General features: G+C 41.2%; 1 protein-coding gene across 1 annotated transcript in view; it reads left to right on the top strand.

Moving 5' to 3' along the window:
- The first annotated feature begins 1,634 nt into the window (after nt 1-1,634).
- Nucleotides 1,635-26,415, top strand: part of xylt1 (xylosyltransferase I) — a 283,246-nt gene continuing 258,465 nt past the window's right edge. Inside the window, exon 1 of the mRNA XM_063059068.1 lies at nt 1,635-1,870. Within this exon, the coding sequence (XP_062915138.1) occupies nt 1,661-1,870 (210 nt within the window). The 5' untranslated portion in view covers nt 1,635-1,660. The remainder of the gene's footprint in view (nt 1,871-26,415) is intronic.

Below are 26,415 nucleotides of genomic sequence, written 5' to 3'. Positions count from 1 at the left end.
GCTTCATGTAGGAATAACTTTTTAACTACCTTGTGCGGTGCGGGTGATCCCGAGCTGAACCGGTCCATTGCAGGTTAAAAATACTGCAGATGAAATATAGTTGCTGGAACGGAATATACTGGGAATTTGTTCAGAGAATAACCACCTCGAGCTGCAGTAAGATTGCGATCCTCTTATTTCCTTACGTTCAGTGTGAGTTTTCGAAATCATGCCCACTCAGTTGTAACGAAACCAGTTGTAATTCCGGACCTCGAAAATTTTAAATCTGCAGACACATTCTGCAAAGTGAGCACCCCGTTATATACATACCATTAACAGTAACGCTGGAAGACTTGAATTTATATAAGGCCTTTAACAATCTCAGGACTTTAGAAAGTGTTTTGCGGTCACTAGATGGTCCAGAAATTAAATACTTTATCTTCGATTATCTTTTTAAAGTACTCTTTTGGTATTATTTTTATTTGCAGTTTGTCTTTTGCACGTTGGTTATTTGTCAGTCTTTGTCTCCTTATGTTTAATTTATTTTTGTAAAATTCTATTGTCTTTCCTCCGTAAATGCCTTCAAGGAAATGAATCAAACGTACGTAACAATATTCTTTGACTTTACATTTATTTTGAACTTTGAGATATGCTAATCTTTCAAAATTGAATTGCGAAGCATTCGGCTTTGCTCCTGAATTTGGTTATTTTTATAAAATCTAGAGTTCTGTCATCTTTGCCACCTGTTCATTACTACTTAAGGACGAATGGCCATTATAAAGAATAATTATGACAAATAAAATCGTCATGAAAAGTTATGAAGAAAGGCGAAATAAACAACTGGATTTGCATAGCGCATCTTCCATCTGTTTTAGAGAGGTTTTTCATGCACCAAGGGTGGTCTTTAACAAGATGCAGTTTTTCTTAACGCACAAATGCACTTCGCAAAGCTTTGCGCAGCGGGTGGTGCTGAAACGGGAGCGGGAGGGTTTCTGAGCAGGGAGAGCTGCTGTTGCTTTATGTGGCAGTGGAAGGAACTCTGTTAATGAGTTGTAGCTCGTCTTGTGTGGATATTGCCCCCGTAAGGCACCCCGATTACACTTCCCTAAGGGCTGTAAACTCGGAAAAGATGATGCACACCGGCATCCCCCGAACCCCCAAGGCCCCTCTACGCACACCGCTCCTCGCTGCCGGTGAATGCGAGGCAATAAAGCTCTCACACAGACACACACACACACACACACACACACACACACACACACACACACACACACACACACACACACACACACACACACACACACACACACACACACACTTTCCCACGCTGACGTCATAATACATTCAGGCTGTCACCCAGCAGCGAACAACTGATCGACAGCACTACCTGCCTCCTCATTGGCTCCTGTCCCAACCGGTGGGTCGGAGTCTGCAATATCTTCTATCGATTGGCTGAACGGACTTGATCCCAATTGGTTCTTTGATGTTTCGGTTAAACCGCCCGCCGATTGGCAGACGCTGAGGGAAGAGTGGCTGTCATTGGCCGGTCCCTGTCAGAGCGGGGAGGAAAGGGCAGCAGCGATTGGCTGAAGTGGGAGCAAGAGCGGAGTGGCGGGGGGTGGAGGAGGCGGCTGGGCTCAGCTAACCTGGAGTCCGCCGGCATAGCGGCTTCACAGTGAAAATGGTGGCCGCGGCGTGCGGGCGAAAGTTGGCGCGGCGCTCGAAATCTGCCGTGATCGTGGCACTCACTGTGCTGTTCGTGCAGACTCTGCTGGTGTGGAATTTTAGCAGCTTGGACGGCGAGGAGAAAGGCGGCGAAGACAAGAAACAGAGATCCCGGCACGTCCGAGAGGCACCCAGGAAAGGGTTCCCCTTTCCTGGCCAAGGGCTGGTATGTGCGCGCTCGACATTCTCCAAAATAACTTCCCAAGTCATTGTGAATGAATGAGCCAGGGGCTGGAGAAAGCATTGCATGTCCATAACTCCGCAGCCTTTGCTTCCGGCTGCATTGAAGTTAGCAATTGCATCTGGTGTGATGCACCAGCCTGGTACTGTCAGGTCCTGATGTGGGTAACTGAGCCTTCAGTACGTTCCCCCATTCGATGGTGTACTTTGTATCCCTTACCCTTGGTGAAAGTGTACCAAATCGGCACGGGAGCAACAATAGCCACCAAACTGCCAGCGATTCCACGCCGCCGTTAGCAGCCGATGGTGCAAAAATAATGCGGCTGTAATCAGCACTGACCCCCCTCCCCCGACCCTTCGTGAAAGCGCTGTTTCCGTCTTCCTACTTCCCCACGAAATTCAGTCGAGTGAAAGCAACGTAGATCAGTCTCATTCATTGAGATTCAGTGAGGGTGTCAGGGTTTTTTTTTTGGCAGTCACGTCTCATGATTTAATGTTTTCTCTTAGAATTGATACGTTTCTGATTTACGATTTTGCATTGCTGCGTATTTCATTGAGGTAGGCGACCCAGGATGTAACATCGCAATCTTAAAAAAAACACGTAGATTGTCTTTGGAATGTATTACGCTGAGACCGCGCAGCGCAATGGTTGCTGAGGATCTTGAATGCTGTGGTATGCTTTAGCAGAGAGATATAACGTGCTTGTTCACATTTAATGTCACATGAGATCATAAGACCAGAAATTGTAGAAACGTGTAGCGTTTGATTATTGATGTGGTGGCGAACTTGAAACAAAAATGCATAGGTGTATCATATTCTCTGCGCGCTGTTCGTGCTCTTCGCACATCGCACTGTTATGGTACAGTCGCCTCAGCCTGCTTGTTTGAGAAGTAGTTGCGAAACGCGGCGTTAAATATCAAGAAGCAGGCACTTAATTGAACCAACTGGAAATGTCCAATTCCAGCTCGCGTTCGATCCAACCCCGAATCCTTTACTTCTCGAAATTGACTTTCCCCAAAAGTTGCATAGAATATTGGACTTGTTTGCGCTGAAATAACAAGGTGTGACTTTAGTCTCACTTAGAGGGAGGGCATCGCCGTTGGGGTGAGATGGGGTTGCTGCTGGTGTTCTGTGGAGTGTGGCCCCTTCTCCCGTATTCTCGATTCCGAGGTTGAGTCCGGCGTTGTCGGGGAAACTCCTAGTTCGGCGCAAAGAGGAGGGGGCGCCAGTAACAATTTACTATTGCATGAAGTTCAAGGCATTATCGACTCTGCAAATCCCGACAGAATACCGAAATCAGGTTCAAATATTGTAACTTGTCTGCTGGCGAGGCGAGTGAGGGAGTGCGTCAGTATGTTGCAACATAGAAACCCCGTAACTTGTCGATGGGACCAGGGTCCTGTCTTTTTTTAATATATCTGTGAATGAGATGGATTTGAGAGATTTTCGGAGCGCATGAATGTAAAAATAATCAGGGTTGCTCCATCCCTGGGTGCGATGAACGACTTCGTCGGACGCTGTACTGTGACGGTGGAACGGGCAGATTCCCACCGATTCTGCTCCCGCCGGTTGGAAGCAGATATAGGGATCTGATCATCTGCGAAAGATGTTCCCTGCTTAACCGATCCGGAATTTAAAAGTTGGGTGGTTTGAGGGTGTCAAATGCAACAAATGTAAATGCAGGAACTCGCTCTAACTTCGCAAGCACAGCCCGGTAAAACCCAGTGGGGAAGCCAGGGTGTTTCTGTCCAGAGTAGTCAGCCTTTTGACCGCGACTGCGGACTCCATGGGATGGCGAGGCAGCATTGATTAGCCCTCAAGAAGCAACAATTCATTCAAGAGAGGAGGAAAAAAACTGTGGGCGCATGCCTCAAAGTTGCAATCATCTGGCGTGTCTTGCGGCAGTCCGAGAAAGAGATAGTCGCGTGTCTCACTGGGAATCGGGAAAATCTGGGGGGTGGGGGGTGGGCAGGGGGTCTCGTCGGTCCTGGAGAAGCGGAGCGTGTGGACGGCAGTGATCGCGGCGCCAGAACGGATGGAGCGGAGAACGTCCCCATCGGGGGAAAGGAAGGAGTACGGGGAACATTGACCTCGGACGAGGAAGGCAAGAATGGAGATAGGTTCATGGACGGTAAAATAAGATTTTCCGATCGATCTCTGTCCGGTGAAAGTCCGTGTTGGATCCGGTGACGTACTTGAATGAAAGGCGGTCGTTGTCAAGAGGCAGATGGATGTGATTGAGCAGGACGAATGAGATGGGAATCGGGGTGGATATTGCCAGGAAGCGGTGAAGGTGGATCAAAAGGTGTTGACAGAAATAGGGATGATTATGAACGGCGAGGCGAATGAAGCTGGCTTTAGTCCTTGTTGGAGGAGCAAAGATGAGGTGCGGCATACCGCTCGGAGATAGAAACTGAAGACCATTACTGTGAGATGATCCTTCGGTTTGTTTCACAGAGCGAGATCGCATTTAGAGCCAAGATTTAAGGACATTTAGAAATTTTATGAACCACACTCAGCACAATGAATCTTTCGCTTATACACATGATTAATATGAACATGCAAACCAGCATCTATTGCTGAATTGGCAGTCGACACTGTAATAATTGTCTACGTGTATGCCAATACCAAGTGAAAGTCGCCAACAGTACGTAACTCTGGTAATTCATTCCATTTTAACAACAAAAAGCACACAAAGGACCTATAGAACACAGCAGGATTGCATAAGTACGTTTTAATAACCCACCATTTTACAGAAATTTACTTTACTACGTGCAATTTTACTTTTCTGTTCATTTGGAGAGCAACATCCTGAAGTATAGTATAACAGTGCTTTACTGTATAAGTTATGGCAATGTATGTTAAAAAAAATCATTGTCTACTGGAATAGCGCAGATAAGATCAGCTCCCTGGATAGTTATGACATCATGGAGCAAATTACCTCTTTAGAATAGTATAACATTTTCAGCGATAAGCGGAATTGCTATTTCAGTGTTAAGTGAAATCTAAATGGAGTACTGTTCGGGAAAGCAGAATCCATCATCAGGGACCCCCGCCACCCAAGTTATCCTCTCTTCATGCTGCTGCCATCAGGACTCACAACACCAGGTTCAGGCCCTTGAACCAAAGGGGATAACTTCACTTGCCCCCATCACTGAACTATTCCCACAACCTAAGGGCTCACTTCCAAGGACTCTTCATCCCAGGTTCTCTATTTGTTGTTTTTTTTCCTCTTCTGTATTTGCACAGTTGGTTGTCTTTTGCACGTTGGTCGTTTGCCCTGTTGGGTGCATTCTTTCATTATTATGGTTCTCAGACTTACTGAGTATGCCCGCAAGAAAATGAATGTCATGGTTGTATATGGTGACACAGGTACAGTACTTTCATAATAAATTTACTTTGAACTTTTGAACTTTGAATTATCATTTGCACAAATTGTGTAGAGCATTGCACAGAATGGTCTCGGACTTCATCCTCGTGGTTGAGGTGGCTGCGTTTCTCAACACTGGGATTAAAACATTGGGAGCAAGGCTAAGTCATAGCAGGAAAGATAATTATCTGTTAACAAATATTATTTAAACATCCAGCCCTAGAAATTAAAGTACCTACTACTACTCTGTGCATTGCTTCACATTGCATTTGAATTATTTTTTATATGTATTATTGGTCCAAGCCGGAATGAACTGTAAAACCAACCTTTAGGTAAATCAGATGAATTAATAGGGAACACGGCAGCAGGAGCTGTTGGGCTGGGCTACCACTCTGCATAATAATTTTACCTGCTCAGTTGATTACCATACAATTACTCAACATCCAGCCCCATTGACTTTTTTCCTTGTCACTTTTTATTGCTTAATCTCAATTGCCAAGTAAAGGTCAGTGTCCTGATGAACAATTTAACCCACTACATGCAGTCATTTAATTTAAAATAAAAGGATTGCAGAAGACTTTTTAATAGAATGCTCATTTTAAAACCTTACTGAATTAGTCCGCTAAAAATAGCGTTTGTATCACTAGATCCTTAACCTCAGAAGTATCTTTGATTATCATTGAAAATAGTTAAACACCAGGAAACAGATTTTTGTTTGCTGATAGCCAATTGGAAAGATATTTAGTTAGTGTACAATAATTAAAAAGTACTGTTGGCAATCCAAGTCTGCAACCTATGTTCAACAAGTTTCAATATTTCTCACATTTAAGCAAATGCATTTCAACCAATCCAACTGACTGCATTCATATCTATCCATTGGCTATCCTTAAAGGAAGGCAGCAATGCAGAGATTACCACACTCTGGATCCTGATTTTTAACTACCTTAACTCTCTGTATTCAGTCTTCAGGACCTCGTCCCTTTTTCTAGTAATGCCGGTGGCGCCAATGTGTACCGCAACTCCTGACTGCTCACCCTCGCTCTTAAGAATGCTGTGGACTCTTATCTGGGATATCTTTGTGACCCTGGCACATGGGATGCAAGATACCATCTGAGAGTTTCATTCTCTCCTGTCGGTTCCCGTAACTGCTACTCTTCTCTTCTGTGGTTTTTGTGCCACAGAACCTGACTCAGTGGCAGAGGGCCGGCCACTATGATTTTTTCCCCCTTGGGTCAATATCTCCCCTCGCTAACAGTATCCAAAACTGTACCCTTGTTACAGAAAGCAACGTACCCTGCAGAAACTGCATATTCCCTTTCCTGATGGTCACCCACCTACCTGACTCCAGCAACTTAGATGTGCCTGCCTCTCTCCTGCCTGTCATCTCCTCAGCCTCCCCGTTGACCTGGAGTTCATCCAGCTCCAGTTCTAGTTCTCTAGTGGTGTGCAAGGAGCTGCAGCTGGATGCACTTCTAGTCAGTGTGATCATCGGGAAACTGGAGGTCCCCTGACTTCCCGGATCCTGCAAGAGGAGCATACCCCTACCCAGACTGTCATTCCCACTGCTCTACATGTGCAATGAGGGAAAAGAAAAGACCTTACCAGAGTCTCACCTAAGCATCTGCTCACTCGGTTTGCTACCTCTTGCAAAAGCCTCAAGGTCCTGGTATACATTGATGTGGGAAATCAGTTTAGCGAGTGGAGACTAAGGGTAAGTAGGTTAGCTGTTTAATTACAAGGTAAAACAGACACAAAATATTTAGCAAACCTCCACACTAAATTTCGTTAAAGATAGTTATCTAAACCGAGTACCCAAAGTGGTAGCACAAAACAGTAACTGAACATACACACAGTGGTAAAGACTTGCCTAAAGTGTGCACCCGAGCCCTCTTCACTGAAGCACACCCCCAGTGTCTGCCTGGTCCACAACAATTCAAGAGGAAAAGAGACCACATGCTAGATTTAAATCCTACTGGTGCCATAACATCATCAGTTAAGCAGAAGCTAGTGGGAGGGGCTGCAGTGCTCCTTACATGGGCCCGTCTGCTTCCCGCAGGGGAGTGGCTTTCAATGAGCAGGTAAGTTAAGAAACTTACTGCAACATCTAAGCCATTTCTAGAATGTCTTCTCCACTTGACCATAGTACCTTATTGGTAGCTGCTGCCCAATTAGTCAATTAGCTAATCAATGCGACTTGCCCTTTTTACCCTTTTTGCTGTGGCCTTCCCTCTTGTAAAGTGAAACTCACCAGCAATAAGACTTGAGCAATACCCGTAGAATGCCTGTGGGACTCAGTGACCCAGGCAGCATCTGTGGTTGGGGAGGGGGGGGGCGCGGAGGAGGAAATTAGCAGACAGACCTGCATTTTTAAAAACCATTCCTGATCCCACTTTTGTAAACCTGACTTGTGTTACTATACAACAATTATTGTACATTTATTGAGATCTCAAACTAAGTCGTTCATCTTAACCAATCAGACAATTATAGAGGGAATCATTAATTTAGTTTGAAGTCTGATTTTGAAAGAACCTTTTGTAGATATCTTGTAAAATCTAGCAGGCCCCCTTGTTAAGCATGCAGATTTCCTCCAGATGAACTGCTTTTTAAGCAGTGAAAGTAACCATACACAGTAAATTGAACTGTGAAAGCGTGAACATCTGATGATAACCATGGACTTTCATTTTGTTCGGTCTCATTAAATGGCTGTAACTATTTTGGTAACGTAGTAGAGTAATTCAGATGCTTATTTTTTGGTAAATGCTATTTTTTTTTTCAAATGCTGTAAGAGAATTGAAGACATGCTTACTCCTGTATGCTTAAAATATACTTGTGATTGGACTGATATCACGAAAACAGCTTCATGATGAGGATCGTGCTACGTCACAGTTCCACAGCTCACCTTAGCAACCTTGCACAGGTTTTCACCACATTCTAGTATGGTTGTCAAGTGGCTGTCTAGCTGTGTGGCAATTAGTATTCATGCTTAAAACTACAAAAATCAATTATGAATTGCTTCTAATCAGACCACAACTGCTATGGAATTGCTGGTATTTTTCACAACATCAGTAATCTATCCCACAGCTGCTGTTGCACAGCCATAGTTTCACAGCTGGTCACTGTATTCATCTAATATGCCTGAGACTTCATTGCTAATGTATGGAGGAATCATTGGCTGTGAAAATGAGTCAACTACGGTACATATCTTGCGATTCTCTGCCAACCTTCAGCTCAAGTTTGATCTGGGCTAGTTTGAGAATAACGTACAATACTTGGCTATGACCTTCCACACCTTGGTTTTTCCAAGGAGTTATGTTTCAACAGCAAATGTCTTTTACTTGCACTTAGGATTTTACGAATGGGAGGAAGTAAACTATCCACATTGAAATCTACTTCAACTGGAAGTGTTTATCAGAATTAATAATATCGCCCCCCCCCCCCCCATGCCTACATTCAGGCGTGTGCCCTTCCAGTATGGTTACTTCCTGGCTGACATAATTTTTCCTTGAGGGTTAGGAGTGTGAAATTTCCTGTGCATTCACCATCAGCACAGGTGCACCACAAGGCTCTGTGCTTAGGCCCCTGCTCTACCCACTTTATAAGTGCAGCTCCAGTGCCATATTTAAGTTTGCTGATGACACCACTGTTGTTGACTGAATCAGAGGTGGTGATGAATTGGCATATAGGAGGGAGGTTGAAAATCTAGTTGATTGGTGCCACAACGACAACTTGATGTCAACAGAACCAATCAGCTGATTATTGACTACGGGAGGAAGAAGCCAGACGTTCATGAGTCAGTCTTCATAAGCAGATTGGAGTCGGAAAGGGTCAGTAGTTTTAAAATTTTTGGTGTTCTCACATCAGAGGATCTCTCCTGGAACCGGCGCGCAAGTGTCACCTGAAAGGAAACACATTGGTGCCTCTACTTCCTGAGAAATTTGTGTAGATTTGGCACATCACCAGAAACTTTGACAAACTTCTATAGAGACACACTGGGGAGTATCCTAACTGGTTAAAACACTGTCCGGTATGGAAACACCAACTCCCAGGAATGGAAAAGGTTACAGAAAGTGGTGGATACACTCCAGTCTATCACAGGCAAAGTCCTCCCCACCGTTGAGCACATTTTCCTGGAGTGCTGTCACAAGAAAGCAGTATCCACCATCTAGGCCATGATCTCTTCTTGCTGCTGCTGTTGCCTTCATTCGGGTGGTCTAGAAGCGTTCGATTGTACACCACCTGGTTTAGGAACAGTTATTTTCCTGCAACCATTAGACTCCTGAACTGGCATGGATGACTTCACTCACCACAATTCCACAAACTACAGACGCACTCCAAAGACTCTTTGCAGCTCATCTTTTCAGTATATTTTTTCATTATTTGTATAGTTTGTCTTTTGCATTCTGGTTGTTAGTCTGGCTTATGTATTTTTTCATAAATTCTATTGTACTTCTTTATTTTTTCTATAAATGCCTGCAAGAAAATGAATCTCAAAGTAGTATATGGTAGTATATGTACTTTGATAATTTACTTTGAACTTTTGAACTTTGAGTTCTGTTGTTTTAGTCCATACCACAAACTCTGCCCCTTTCTCATTTCTTCTGGCCAGTGTAGTCTGTGCAAAACAGTGTCTTTCTGTTCAATCTAGTGATCACCTCACCCTGATTTCTTTTTGACTTACCCATAATTGTCTCTGTTAGGTCATCATTTTTCACTCACAAGCTTCTTCAAATTAACCAGGACACTCATCCAAGAACTTTGATGGTTCTCCGTCTTCTGAAACATTGAGCATTATATCGTCCTTTCTTGGTGACCAAATATGCAGTGGTCTCCTACTGTAAATGCTTCTAGTTCTTCAAGTTTTTTCCTCAGTGGATTGTTCCCTCTTGGGATGAGGAGTGGTTATAGTGGAGGGAGCAGTGCTTTGGCAATCGACCCTACTTTCCTGAGTCCCCTCTCCCCACTGTCCTGCAACACTGCCTTCCATCTTCTCTGCCTTTAATTCCTCTTGCATGAATGCCTTCTTTCATTTTCAGTCACCACTTAATCTCTTATAGATCAATGTCCATTTGTGTTAGATAGTCAGTCAATACAGAAACAGGCTATGCCGAGAGAGTACTTGTTTCCGCCATACAGTGGTTGTGTTCCCTCTGGGTAGGGGAAAATATCTCCCTCAAGTTCTCTCTAAACATCTTACTCTTAGCTGTCTCTTCTATCTATCCCTCTCACAATTTTGTATATCTCTATCAGTTCCCCTCCCAGCCTTCTCTGCTGTAAGGAAAACAAGCACAGCCTATCCAGTTTTTCTTCAGGTCTGAAAGATTCCATCCAAGGCAACGTACAAGTGAATCTCCACTGCACCTCTCCAGTGTAATAATACTCCTCCAATAGTGTGGCAACCAGAACAACACACAGCATTTTAACTGTGACTTAACCAACGTTTCATAAAATTGTATCATAAAATTATGTGTTCTTCGATTCTTTGCCCAACTAAAGATGACATGCATCTTGTATACGTTCTTCACCACAGTCTCTACTGGTGCTGCCACCTGTAGGTTTCTGTGGAGTTCTACACTAAGGTTCCTTTGTTCCTCAATGCTTTTTACCAGAGCTGCCAAATTTCAACTTACACTTAACAGGTTTAAATTCCAACATCTTACCAGCCCTTGTTCTGCAGCCTAAGACTGCCCTCCTCACTGTCAAATATACGAGCAAATTTTGTCATCTCCAAACTTATTAGTCATAATCCCATACATTCACATCTAAGTCATTAATATAGAAACTTAGTGGGCACCTTGTTAGGTAATAGAGTGGAACCTGGTGTGGTCTTCTGCTGCTGCAGTCCATCCGCTTCAAGGTTTGATGCATCGGGCATTCAGAGATGCTCTTCTGCACACCACTGTTGTAACGCATGGTTACTTGAGTTACTGTCACCCTCCTGTCAGGTTGAATCAGTCTGACTTCTCACATTAACAAGGTGTTTTCACCCACTGAACTGCCCTCACGTGGATGCTTTTCATCTTGCACACCATTCTCTAAATCTAGAGACTGTTGTGCCTGAAAATCCCAGGTTATCAGCAGTTTCTAAGATACCACCCCATCTCGCGTCAACAATCATTCCATGGTCAAAGTTATTTAGGTGATATTTCTTCCTCATTTTAATGTTCGGTCTGAACAACAACTGAACCTCTTGACCATGTCTGCATGCTTTTGTGCATTGAGTTGTTGCCACATGATTGACTGATTAGATTTGTGCATTAACGTAGAGGTGTACCTAATAAAGTGGCCACTGAGTGTATTACAGCATTTTAAGATATATAAATGTAATTTATTTATCTTTAGAGCTTTGTTTCGTGTCCTTTAATAGAAGTTATGATTGGTTCAAATATATTATTTTATCTCAAGTCATCTATGTCATTTATATTCTTGACTTTCTCAAGAAGATTTAGACTCTGTTCCTTTTCCTCTGAAGCACTACTTTCAGTTTCCAGTGGCTTTCTCTGTACCTGTCAGCAGACTTCAGTGAATCCTCTCCAGTGACAGTTGGTTGTACTGAAATATGCTGAGCAGAAATACCAACGTTACTTCAGAGGGATCAGTCTAGTCTTCAGTTCCTTTTGCCTTTACCAATCTTTCGAAGCTGCCAAAACAATAATTATTTGACTTGTGCAAGTGAAACCCTTGTGTATGTTGCAAAGTTCACTGTAAAACTGAAGCAGCATATTCCTCTGTTTCTTTTGATTCAAGCAGAGACAAAACCACAAATTGCCAGCTATGGAGGCATAAGGATAGAATATCTTTCATCCTGGTAAGTATTAGGAAGGAAATCTTCTTAACTTCTCGTCTAATCCATAGTAAGCCATATTAAACTGCAAAGCAGCTTAGGTGATTGACTCTAAAATGCATGAAGATACATACACTAAAGATTTGAAATCTGTACCAGTGAAAGACATTATTTTTAAGAAAGTTGTTTTTCAAATAGTTAATTTTTTTCTTCCATTTGAAAACGTATAACTTTATAAATTATTCTGAGAAGAAATTATATAATTTTATTGCATATACTTTAGTGATGATTTGAGGGTTATATTCAAATCTGGGAAATCTATACCTGGCTCTTGATGTCACTCAAATCTCATTAATAGTTGAGTTAATCACTTAGAATTGCACACCAAAGAAGGAACCCATTTGACTCATTGGCTCTGAGCTGGTCTTCTGAAAGAGATGTTAATTCATCTCACTTCCCTCCCTTTTCCGCATGGATCTTTAAACCTTTCCCTTCCAAATATTTATTCAGTACCCTATATGAAGGCATTATCGAATTTGCTTTTATCATTTCTCACAGTCTAGGTCACAAATCGCTGAGTAAATGGTTCAGAATTTACGCTGGTTCTTTTCTCAGTTGTTGTAGATTTGTATGCACTATTTGGCAGAGAATGATATGTTGCCAAAAGTGAGACCTGTTGCAGCATTTAGTCATTCTTTACCCAAATTTCTTCCCCTCCTGTGCTAAGTGAATGGACTGGTTGGCTTCCACCACCCGTTCAGCCCGCTCAGCTCCTTGGAGCTGGCTCATATAATTTGTGCTGCTGAATCTGTTCACTGTTGCCCGGAGGCAGATTTGTACAGGCAGCTTCAATAGTGCAAGTAATGCAGCTGCCCACAGACCATGGGGTTGCTGGTAGCTCAGAGAAACAGCACTTTTTGTTTATTTGCTTGAGCTGGTGCCAGAGCTTTCCGATCTGCTGCTGTCGTTATATTGAACACACACTCATAATGATGGGAAGTCCAAAGTTTTGACTGAACTATAATCAAATGATACATGTCAAAAGAAATGGCTGCCACTTGGAAAAGGACTGGGAGCTCATGTTGTCCTTGCAACGCTACTAATTTCAATATTTGTGGTGGTAGTCGTTTGCAGAAATAAAGCATTTTCTTACTTCTAGATGCTGAGCTGATTTCAGGATATCCCTCTAGAGTGTTGGCGAGGGATAGTTGTAAAGTCAGAGTGGTACAGCATCATAACAGAGCCTTCAGACAACTGATCTAATTCAATCACATTCCTATGTGTACAAATCTTGACTCCATTCATTCCATATCCCTACCATCACAGCAGACTCGATGGGCTAAATGGATTAATTCTGCCCTGATGGCTTATGGTCATGCTCATTCAAGTCCATGTCCAGATGCCTACTGTTATCATCTCCGCCACCTCCTCTGGTGACTTATGTCAGATGCCAACTTCACTTTGTCTGAAATATTTACCTCTTGGATCCTATTTAAACCTCTTCCTCCTTATCTTAAACCTATATCCTCTAATAGGAAAAAGAGTCTGGCTGCCTACCCTACCAATGCTTCTCATAATTTGACACACCTCTGTCATGTCACCTCTAGCCTGCTTTGCTTCAGGGGAATGGCCCAGCCTTTCCAATCCTTTCTTATCACATAAACCTGCCAAACCAGATTGACTTTATCAGGAGAGTGGATAAAATGGATGATAATTCCAGGATAGTGTCATGTTTCTTGAGCATTGTGGTAATTAAGGCTTTTGCTGCTCATTAAGTGATTCCTCACATCGTTTTTGCTTTTGCTAGCTGCTTCTCTGGTCATTATTCATGATTAAGCTTTAGTATGGAGAAGACTCAGAAATTAGCAATTTCTGATCCTGATCCTGGTGCACTGCAAGTAAAAAGGCTGAAGCTAGAGATATGTTGGTTACTGTTATAAGTAGAGTGGATTCCAGGTTAATTGGGACACATTGGGACCAGTACATTTTGACCCAATTAAATGGCTGTCACAATTAGCCGATGTTTCATGGAAATGGCTACTAAAAAGAAACTTTAAAAAAAGACAAACTACTATTTTAACTGAGTAACAAATTATGTATTTAAATGAAGTAGAGAAGAAATCACAACACCTCTACAGTACTATAAAATGGTAAATTAGTTCCTATTAGTTATCGACGGAGGAATTCATCCATTGTACGCTGCCATGTTCTTTTGATTGACTGTAAAAAAACAAAATCACTGCAGGCATCTAGTGCAGCTAATGGACTACCTTGTTACTTTCGATGATTGCATCCTCTAAATCTTCATTTTCATTGTAACATTCAAGATGATTGTCGATACCTTCAAATTCTTCAAATTCCAAATTGCTGAAGTAGTGAAATCATTTCATTTTTAGTCTCGGCCGTTTCTGGCATCTCCAAACCAAATGATTGAAACTGCAGTGAGCAAAACAGTTCTGAAATTTCCTGCTATTTATTTCTCACCAACTATCAGTGCCAAAAGCACTGTCTTATCAATGCAAGCACAAGCAACTGATGCTATTTAAAAAAACGTTTCCCCTAAGCACAGTGTAGTATGTCTAATGGCCACACAAGCACACGTGACTGGTACTAGTTAGAAACTGTTTGGCAACAGGCTCCTGTCCCAGTAAACTGGCATAGTTTCCCAAATAAATGAAAGGAATCCCGGCTATTTTCCTCATTAGTTTTTGTTCTTTAAGAGTTCTCCTAAATAAACGACTGTCCCAATTAACTAATGGCACAATTAACCCAAATCCACTATATTTGCGTGTGGGTGGTCCAAGAATTCTACTAATTTCATAAATCATTGGAGACTCTGTTTAAATCTAGACAGTGCACAGAGGTAGCTCATATTAATATCACCCAATAGTTAAAGGGATATGGTTAAAATTTAAAAATAAAATTGTGATTTCAGCTTGCTCTACGTGGCTAACTCACCACCCACCATGTGATTGTGAGTATTCTGTCCTGTGATCTCTCCCTTCCTTCTGACTGCCGAGATCCTCTATCCAATCCCAGTGTTTCCCCACTGGCAGGAAATGTGCCCATCAGTTCCTGACTGTAAACACAAAATAATCTGCAGATGCTGAGATCAAAGCAACACTTTCAGTACGCTGGATGAACTCAGCAGGTCGGGCAGCATCAGTTAGAAATGATGAGTTGACGTTTCGGGCCGGAACCCTTCATCAGGACTGAAGAATGAAAGATGGGGAAGGATTTGAAGAATGCTTGTAGCTTCAGTTGAAAGACCAGTAATTTGAGTCAGGATGTGGTCGAAGAGTCGGAGAGAGGCGGAGATCACTGTGGCCTTGCGACATGCAGCCAAGAGCTGTTGGGCATCTTTTACTGCCCAGCAGCTAGGCTGCCTGGCTCTCTGACCAGCATTGGCTGGGAATTGTGCAGAAATTGATCTTAATTTCCTGCTGTGGAACTTGGCAGGAGCTCCAGGTCCGTGGGACATAGGGGTTCTAATTTCCCTAAGCCCCTCACTTCCTGCATCAAGGTAATGATGTGATTTGGCTGCTCCATAGTGAAAGGCATCAATGCAGAACAGTGAGTCCATGATTTTCTCGCCCAGGTTATAGGGTTATACGTTATCACTGTAATCATAGGCGGTAATGCAAAGCTGTGAAATTAAACACTTACTCTGGCTACCAATCAATGGTCAATTGACAACTTTTTTTATTTGCTGACATTAGGTTTGTAGTTGGTACTTTCCTGTAAATGGGATGGTGGTAGATGCCTGGAACACGCTGCCAGGGGAGGAGCCGAAACAGAGACTGTAGCAACCTTGACAAGGTATTTAGACAGACAATAATCAGAGCGGGAACAGAGGGACATGAACCAGACGTAGGCAGATGGGATTCAGGCAGCTTGGCATCATGGTTGGTGCAGACATGATGGGCTGAAGGGCCTGCTCCTGTCCTACACTCATTTGAATGTCCTGCATTCACAGAAAATATTGCCCCTGCTCTTTTTTTTAACCAATGTTAACAGCTATACTAACAGATTGTTCTCTGAGTAATAAGTAAAGGATTATTCTTGTGGACAATAGAGAAGGAAGCCGGAATCATTATTGTGCTGTGTTTCATTAGTTTATGTAAGGTTTACATATCCAGATATTTTAGCATTATTTTTAAATCAGAATTAGCAGATCCTATGTCTGTATGCAGATTTTCACTCCAGTCAGCTCAGTGTGTAATCAGCCTTCTACCTCCCCATGATAATTGTTGCCCTCTGTACTCTAGAAAAGCTTCTGCGTTCTCTTTACCTTGTGTCAACTGAGGCTGATGCAATGATCTCTCAATTCAGGGGCCATCGTGAAATAGTTGATCAGTCTGTAGCTTAGTCAGTTCAATGCTGAATATATATAAAAAACTATTTCCAAATTTCATTGCAACTATGGGAAGGCAAAGTTTTAGTAGTCTGGTCTCAGACTAGAATATTTTAAAATATTTTATCGCTAATATTATTGTTTGAAAATCCCAATGTTACTATTTGAGTGAATGAGTTTTGACCATCATGTCCTTAACTATTTGAAGGTCATTTTGCAAAATTCTTAACCTATTTGCTTTTAAAACTGGAGGACAATTCATTCACTAATAAAGTAGTAATTACAGCATGTTCAGATATAGCCCCCACATAGCAATTTATGGACAGTTTTGTAAAACACCACTATGTTGTGGCAGTTGAGTTAAATATTCTACTGAAAATTTTCTTTTGGTGTTTGTTATGGAGGTTTGGAAACGATCTTATTCAGTAATGCATAAGTACAATAAGTTACAAGAATATTTTTCAAACTTTACACAGATATTCCAAACATGTGCTATTGAAGGGTTGGCACAACATTGTGGGTCAAAGGGCTTGTACTGTGCTGTACTATTCTATGAAGTACTGTGGAAGGATGAGGGAATGTTCTGTCAGGTCCAGTTTCCAGCAGCAGAGTTGGTGCAGCAGCTTGCCTTGGGTATCAAGGGCAAAGGCTGATGTATGTAATGTGGTAGATTACAAATGAACACTTATGTACGAACAGATGATCTCCTAGAGCTGAGATGGAGAGATTTTTGTTCAATAGTGGAATCAGAGGTTATGCTGAGCAGTCAGAGAATTGAAATTGAGGCCAAGATTGGATCAGTCTTCCAATCCTGATGGAGCAGAGTCAGCAGCTGTATGGGTGACTTCTGCCCCTCTTTCTTATGTTTATATTTTCCTTGTGCTGAACCGCCTGACTTCTCAGCAGAATGTTGGGATTAACATGGCAATCACTTCATCTTTCTGTCCTTCATAAAACACTTCCTTTCAGTAAGGGAAAAGAAGCAAAGATATGTCCAGTTTGTAAAAGGGTTGTGTAATTGTTGTGATGATCTGATTCAAAACCATTGAGTTTTTAATCTAGTTTTAGACAAATGAACAAGGAAAACATACTAGACAATTCTGGATAAAGCAGATTGCCCTATTTTCTATTTGATTCTTGAATTGAGCTTTTTTTCCCCCTGAAGTGCTTTCATAATTTTTGAAGCACTTTGCTGTTGAAATGGAATTTAATAGCATACTCTTCATATGACTAACATGATGTGCCAATATGTTAGATAAAGTGGAGTCTGTTGCTGTGCATGACTGACTGTAGGTGTTCAACTGAACACTGTATTCAATATTTACTTTATTTAAAGTGAATTGTTAAAGATAGAATAACAAACATACTTTGAGGTATTTTGATTGTAAGTTTGAGATTTGTTTGAAGTCCTCATAGATTGAAACTTTGTGTCCCTCAATTGTTTTGACACTTGAACTTAGATGGTTTCTGGAAATGGAGGCATGGGTCTCCTTTATCTTGATATCAGTAAAGGAAATCCTTGTATTCTTTCAGGGCAGTATAGGCATCAAGTGATGACTTTATGATTAACAATTTAAACTCTGGATTAATCTGGCAAAGTTAAGATAGTTTTTTTAAAAATTAGCTTTATTTGTCACATGTACATCGAAGCATACAGTGAAATGTATTGGTTATGTCAAATCAGTAAGGATTGTGTTGGGCAGTCAGAGAATTGAAATTGAGGCCAAGATTGAATCAGATCGGCAAGTGTTGCTGTGCTTCTGGCACTAATTTAGCATGCCCACAACTGACTAACCCTAACCGTTAAGTCTTTGGAACGTGGGAGAAAACCAGAGCATTTGGAGGAAGCCCACACAATCACAGGGCAAATGGACAAGCTCCTTACGAACAATGGGGAGAATTGAACCCTGAGTGATCAGTGAAAACTGGAGTGCAATAATGTCATGCTAACCGCTACGCAACCATGACAACTTTTAAAATGCTAATGCAGATTAGGTTCCCATTAACTGGTCAGATTCTAATAGCTGCACTATTAACTCATAACTATCACTAAGGAAAATTAGCCTGTGCAGAGGTTTTTTTTAGCATTTCCTTTCAGAGAAATCAACTTCTCATGTATTTAACTTGGAATAATGTTACTGTTCTGGTAATTCTAAGGAGGAATGTCACTGACAAAGATTCAGTGACAATGCAATTAACACTTAGTTTCAGAATACATTCGTGCATTTTACACCATTACAACCTTGCCAATTTTAACATTATCATTATTGTTCTGTAACTATGTTCACCGCAAATGAAAACACCTGTAATTTCTTTTAACTGACTCTACATGGATTAAAAATAAATTTGGTTCTGCTGTTCAAAATCATCGACCAGTTATAATATATAAAAAATAAAGAGAGGTTTCCAGTGGTGAAAGTATTGGTAAGCAGATGGTGCCATTTTAAGGCTGAGCTTTGTGAGAAGACATTTATCACCTACACACTGAGATTTTTTATTATCTGGAATTCAGTGCTGGTGGGAGCGGACTCAATACTAATTTCCAAAAGAAAGTTTCATGCTTCATTATAACATAGAAATAGGCTATTTTAGTTCATCAAATGTATGTCACATCAGAAAACCTGATAATCTAGTCTCCTCACGTCCCCATGAATTCTTCCCAGACTCTGCCATTCATCTATCATCATCATCATCGTCATCAGGTGCCGTGCCCAGTTTGAGCTTTGACTGCCATGGCCCGCACACTCCTGTTTCGGGGGTCAAGTGGATCAATTCATTGGTATTCATTTCCAGTTCTCTGGCTGCTGTCTCCATCATCATTTGTCTTTGCCTTCCTTTTGCTTTCTTCCCTTCAATCTTTCCCATAATTACCATGCATTCTAACTCCTCTTTCCTAATCACATGTCCAATAGTAACATGGGGAAACTAATTGAAGCAGCAGATTAGATATGTGGTTTTTGAGGAGGATGCAAAGAATATCATGGACGAAACAAATACCTAACAAAGATGTCATGAACAGAGCAAGCACAAAAAGAGAAATAATGTATGAGATCATGAAAAGGCAATGTAACTTCATTAACCTATACATGAGGGATAATTTATAGTGGCCAATTGAACTGTCCAACTTGCACATCCTTGGGATTTGGAAGAAATTGGAGCTCCTGAGTGGAACACACATGGACAAAAGGAGAATGTGCACATACCACACAAACAACACTGGTGGTCAGGAATGCATCCAGGTCACTGAAGCTAAGAAGTAGCACCCAGTATTAGCTGTGCCATTGTAAAAGGTTTTTGAAAGGTGGATCAGAGGAATCGATTAATTGGAAATCTATACCATTAGTGAGACAGCTATCCTCCTGTTTGCATCATTCTATGTATGTACAAGGAAAAAGCTAGAAAGCGCAAAGAGATGGTGGCTCTTCACCTGTAAGATCAGCAGTCTCACAATTTAAGAGGTTCAGACCCTCAGTATTTCTAGGGTTAGTGTTGATTTGATCCCTGACGCCTATAGAATAAATAGTGAAGATAGTGACAAGATTATGTGAGTGCTCTCATAACTGTACATGTGCCAAAATAATCCTCAATTTCTTGAAAATATTGAAGTCATGTTTAAATCTAAAAGCTTTAAGATATTGAACTTTGGTACATGTCCAAGATCAGAATGAATAATTGAATGATTACATTTCATATCTTGCTGTCAAACAATTTTCTTTTCACTTGGCTTGTTTATGTTGCCAATGGTGAGTGTGATTGTATGTTTTGACCTTTGAGTTGATAACATCCGGTGTACTTTCATTTGGGAAATTGGTTTGTGACCTGTTTCTGCTACTCTGTAAACAGCAAGTGGCTTGTTTAATTACCCCTCACAAACTGTTGGGCAGATTTGTACTTCACTAATGTATGTCTAACTTACAGTCGTAATACAAACATCATCTGATTTCACCCACCAAATTCCCAGCAGACTCTTCGCAAATGTTTGTGTTGTATTTACATAATGATGTAATTTTATTGACATTTTAGTTTCTTTTAAGGTGGTACTTCTCCTCTGTCTACTGCATGGTATTTTTCCATTATCTTTCTACCCATGAGGGTATTTAATGAGTATTACTGACATAATATCTGCTGTATTATCATATAGTTGCACTCATCCATTGTTATAAAGCATTAGTAATCCTGCTGCATATGTGTTGATGTACTGTTTTCTTTGACGTACGTCAACTTGCAGGACCGGCTCACAATATGAGCCACACTGTTTCCTCACGGGTTTATTAGGAATTCCAAAAGTAGAGCCTTGAAATTTTAACTTGTCTATTGGAAAGTACATTTTAAAACAAAAAGCAGAGAGAATATGGGATATCCTCACCTGCCAAAAAAAAAGAAACTTGCTTCGGGGCCAATTCACAGTTTCAAAACTGAGTTTCCTAATTGGATGAATGGGGTAAGAGACAAAACAGACATGATCAATCATGGAATGGTGGATCAGTCATGAGGAGTTTAAAACCTCTACACCCATTCTAGATCCTCTGAGATCTGTGACTGTGCTGAAGGAATTTGTAAACTCTCATTTTAATGTATTGCACATTATCTTCAATACATTCTTCAGGCAGTAGTGAATTTTAAGATAAATTCCACTCAGGAAACGCACTGCCAGATTGGGAGGGTTTAATATTTTGATCCTTGTTGACTTTTGAGGCTTCCGTCCTGGATATGGATTCTAGGTATCAGCTAAAGAAGGGCGATTGTGATTCTTATTACCCTCTTTGTGTGTCCAGGCTGAATGTGTAGTACATTCTCTAAATCTAGGAGTGCTGTTGGAAACGTACTCGTTCATTGCTTATAATAAATTTGGGGGAAAGACGACAAGGATTGGGAAAGTAAGGGCATGATGGCTTTTATATTTAAAACTAACCATTATATAATGTAACTTGCTTATATATTGCTCACATGAAGCATCTAGAAGTTCCACTTGCTTGCCGTGTAATGCAAAAGTTATGGCTGTAATTATTATGCAGGATGGACCATCCAGCAACAATGTAATAATGATCAGGTGATCTGTCATTGAGATGTTGATTGAAGAATAAATGTTGTCCAAAGTCAGCAGGAAGAACCTTTCTTTGAAATGGTGCCACAGGATTACTCCTGCTTTAATAACATTTATTATTTTTTCACCTGGTTATGACCTCTCTCTACTGCTCAGCAATGCTGGATGATCTGATGTCAAGGGGACAATTAATTAAACCGCGATCTGCAGGAATATGAGTCCTTTCCATTTTTTTGTATAAAGGAACTTTAAAGATTAGCTTTATGTTTTTGTTACACATAATTTTGTGGTGAAGATATCCCAGTGGATTGAATGGTATATACATGGTGGTGGTTTAAACAGGCAATTTGTTACGGATTGGAGGAGGTGGGGAGAGGGAGGATTCTAGTCCACAGGAGGTTGGAAAAGAAAATCTCACACTTTCTGAGCTGTGAATATAGATGGATTAATTTTACCTTTTGATTTAAATACTGTAATGTAAACTATGAGCAGCTGTTTGTTATTTTAACCTTGTGTGTTACTTCTTATCAAAGGAGTGGAAGGAAAAAGTAGCACAGTTCTCGGAGAAATAACTTTCCAGTGCTGGTGTCGCAGTGCTTTCCACCAAAATGAGCACCATAAATAAAGCAACACGTATGGCAGAATGACAGGCCAATGTATACTGTTAATCCAGCTCCCAATTACAGAGTCATGTACAGCACAGCATTGAAATAGCTCTCCACGTAGACCCACTCCACTAGTCTTTCCATAAGTTTCCTTTTCAACATCAGGTTTCCCTTGGGACAGCGTAGACGAGCAGCTTTCATTTTTGGCTTTTAGTCAGCGGAGGTGAATTTCTGCAGAATGTTAGATTTATGTTTAATCTCCTCCGTGTTATTACCACTTGGATAAATTTTCCTTTCGCTTAAAAGTTTTCACTGGCTGTGGTCAAAGCCATTAAACTGGGGTAAACAACTGGAGGAATCTCAATTTTTGCAATATGTGCATTGAAATTCGGAGTGCTGAGTTAGTAGCTAGCGAACTGATTATTTAAACTTGATATTCGCTTTTCACTGGACTCTGAGATTAGATCTAATTAGTAATAGACTTTCATTAAAAGGAATGCAATCATAGTACTGTACTAATTTAGCTGGATAAAATTCAGATGATATTCATCATGCTGAATGTGTCCTGGAAGCATTTCACCTGAAATTATGCAAAATTCCACATCCTAGTATCCAAATGCCAGCATCTGCAGATTTTCTCTTGTTTGTGATCCAAATGCCTGAGTCTGATCCCTAATGAAATAAATGTTGGTGTTTGCTTTTGGAACCAATGCCGGATAGTGTGTGATTGTTGTGGTTAGTATTCTGTGCACATGGGCTCACCAAGCAGATTCATCCTAATGGACTCTGAATGAGCCCGACTGCCAGTAGTTGTTGGATGGAGAGAGGCTGCAAGTACTACCCATCGTGAGCTATGGCGACGACTGTCTAATGCTAAAGCAGATCAGGGTCAGGAGGCAGCTTAACACAACATCAATCAGGGCCAGCAAGACAGTAGAGACCTGCTGAGCCGGGATAAAATTCCCAGAGCACTCTCGAAGGACGATTGATTTAAGTAACACTTTCAAGATAAAGCTTTGATGACCTAAACTTTTCTCTTTTTTTTTTGTTTATTGAATGCAGTGATTCAGTGTATCCTGGCAAATATTTAGGGCTCAGAAGGTTTATTCCTGCTAAGATGACCTGCCTGACTTCTGTGACTCAGTTTACTTTGTGGCTGAAATTATTTACTTTGTGAGCCTCTCCTTGCCACTGTGGTCCTTGTGCTCCTCATGGTTTTCTTGCCTTCTACTGTTACACACACCCCTCCACCCCCCACCCTGCTGCAACTCCCCACCCTCTCTCTAACTTCTGTGGGGGCTCTCAAAGCTCCAGGTGAAGCATCATAAACAACTACACTTCACTCTGCACAGAACTTCGATTCTTAGTTCCCCTCCTTTTTTCAGTCTTATGTATTTGCAGCTAGAAAGGAGTTCTGCCCCGGTTATACCTCTTTACCCCTCAGGGCTTCTTATTTACTTTTCAATTCTCACTTTCATTATGAAGCAGTTTCGTAGCTTAAAAATGAACCCTCTTAGTTTTCTAATAATAATCTATATAATTGGGCTACATTGCAAATTAATTGCATGTGAATGCTGCCAGGAAGAGGGACCTTATTTTGCCAGCTGTTGCTGGCTGAGATACTAATAGATCTGTATGTTGGGAAGTGGAACAAATGCATCACCATCACTATCCAGTTTTTCTTGCTGAATTTCTGAATTTCATTTAGGGAACAAAAAACCTGGAGGAGTGGAGTTTTAAATGTTAATCTATTTAAAGGTTAGGCTGATTTCAATTCCTGCTTATTAGAAGCTTCTGAGTTGCCTTAAACAGTTCATGAACCAGGACGGCATGGAAGGCAGTCAGTCTCCTTCATTAGATTGTAAAGGCGTGAGTCTGGGTCTCTTCCTGGGTTACCTGCTTGCATTTGATAAACCCAGCAGGACCTCTGGCAGCTGGGAGCTGAGTTTTTATAGAAGCCCAGTAATTTCCACGATTATTTTTCCAGTATAGGCTTGCAGGTTGAATTTCACATTTTGCCTAATAGGATTTTGTACTCCTAACCTCTGGATTATTAATTTAGTACTGTGCCATGAGATTGCCATACTTCATCCAAGCTTTCAGTTTCTTCCGCCCTCCCATGTGGTGGTTAAAAGTATTACAACATGTTAATTTAACTATTTAGTTTTAAGAGTTAAGCATCCATCCAGATAAGGCATTGCTTCCTCTGCATTCTCATTTCTTTCAGTTACTGGGCACCGAGCTTTACACAAACAACAGCTCTCTGTCTGCTGGCTGTTAGTATTCATTTATTAACCAAAATTAATTTACGGTATGTTTTTAGGTAGGTTGAGGTTCTATTATATTTTACAAAATTTTGAAAGGCAACTTAAGAAGTGTCCTCAAGTCCTGATACTGTTGGGGATCTGAAAGCTTGGTAATACTTTAAACCTTTATTTGTAGCAATGATACTTGAGAAGGGCTAATGTTGAGAGAGGTGATTTATTGATCCATGATTTGTCATATCACTGGCATTTTTACATTGGTGATCATCACTTGAGGCCCTACTTAAAAGGCAATAAACTTGTATCAGAGTAAAGTCAGAGGTGAAATGCTGACATTTTAACTCTAGTTTATGAGGGGATTTGTGAGAAGATGGGCGGAGGTAAGCGTGTTCAGCAGCAGTTCTCTTCCCATGTCTTTCCATCTAGCTGAGAGGAAGCAGCACGCAGCACCAGGGCCCAAGGTAAATGTACTTTATGGGCTTTGAGAGGCATCTCCGGGCCTTCTCTGGAATGTGAGAATATCAGATAAGAAATGGGAGCAAAAATAGTCTATTTGCCCTCACCTGGCTGCTTTGTATTCAATAAGATCATGGCAGATCTTTCACCTCAACATTTATTTCCACAACACTTTTTGTCTAAGATCTATGAATGTTTGTCTGAAACATGTGACTGAGCCTTTGAAGCCCTTTTGGATGGTGAATTGTAAGGATTTATTTCTTATTTCTTCTCATCCTGTGTGTCATCCTTCTGTATCTGTCACTGGAATGCTTTATTTTAGAAGCACAAGCCAGAAGTATCATCTACCCTACTTAGCCCCATAAAATTTCTGAAAGTTTTAATGAAATGACCATAAGATATGGGAGTAGAATTAGGCCATTTGGTTGATTGAGTCTGTTCCACCATTCAGTCATGGCTGATTTATTTTACCTCTCAATCCCATTCTGCTGTCTGCTCCCTGTATCCTTTGACATCCTTACCAACCAGGAAGCTATCAACCTCCACTTTAAATATAGCCAACAACGACTGAATTCCACAGATTTATCACCCTCTGGCTAAAGAAATTCCTCATCATTTCTGTTCTAAAGGACCGTCCTTCTATTCTGTGGCTGTGCTAGACTCTCTCATTAATGGAAGCATCGTCTCCATATACTGTACACTCTATCTGAACCTTTCAATATTTAGTACATTTCAATGAGATTTCCCCTTCATTTCTCTAAACTCCAGTGAGTACAGGCTCATGGCCATCAAATGTTCCATATATGTTAACTGTTTCATTCCCAGGAAACCTTCTCTGTACCTTCTCCAATTCTAGCACATCCTTTTTTGCGCATGAGACCTGAAGCTGCTCACACTACTACAAATGGCATCTGACCAATTCCTTACAAAGCCTCAGCATTACATCCTTGCTTTTATATTTTAGTCCTCTTAAAATTCCTTTCTTACTACTGAATTAACCTTTTGGGAGTCCCAAGTTGCTTTGCACTTCTAATTTCTGAATTGCTTTCTGTTTAGGAAGTAGTCCACGCTTTTATTCCTTCTCCCAAAGTGCATAACCATACACTTCTCTACACTGTATTCCATCTGCCACTTCTATACCCATTGTCCCAATCTGTCCAGGTCCTACTGCATATTCCTTGGTTCCTCAACACTACCTGTCCCTTCACCTATCATTATGTGATCTGCAAACTTGGCCACAAAGCCATCAATCTAGATCATTAACATATAACATGTAAAGTAGTGGACCCAACATTAACCTCTGCAGAACACCAGTAGTCACCGGCAGCCAATCAGAAAATGCCCCCTTGATTTCTACTCTTTCTCGTCTTCAGATCAGCCAATCTCTGTCCATGTTAGTATCTTTGTAGTAATATCATGCCCTCATATCTTGTATAGCAGCCTCATATGCGGCACATTGTCAAAGACCTTCTCAAAATCCATGTTATCAACGAGCTCTGACTCTCTCTGCTTTGTCTATCCTGCCTGTGGTTTCTTCAAAGAATTCCACTAGATTTGTCATGTAAGATTTCCCCTGAAGGAAACCATGCTGACTTTGGCCAATTTGTCATGTGCCCCCCAAGTACTATGAAACCGCATCATTAATAATGGACTTCAG

Source organism: Mobula hypostoma, chromosome 9 (assembly GCF_963921235.1).
Source record: "Mobula hypostoma chromosome 9, sMobHyp1.1, whole genome shotgun sequence".
NCBI classification, from domain to species: Eukaryota; Metazoa; Chordata; class Chondrichthyes; order Myliobatiformes; family Myliobatidae; genus Mobula; species Mobula hypostoma.
This window is presented reverse-complemented; position numbering and strand designations above follow the sequence as displayed.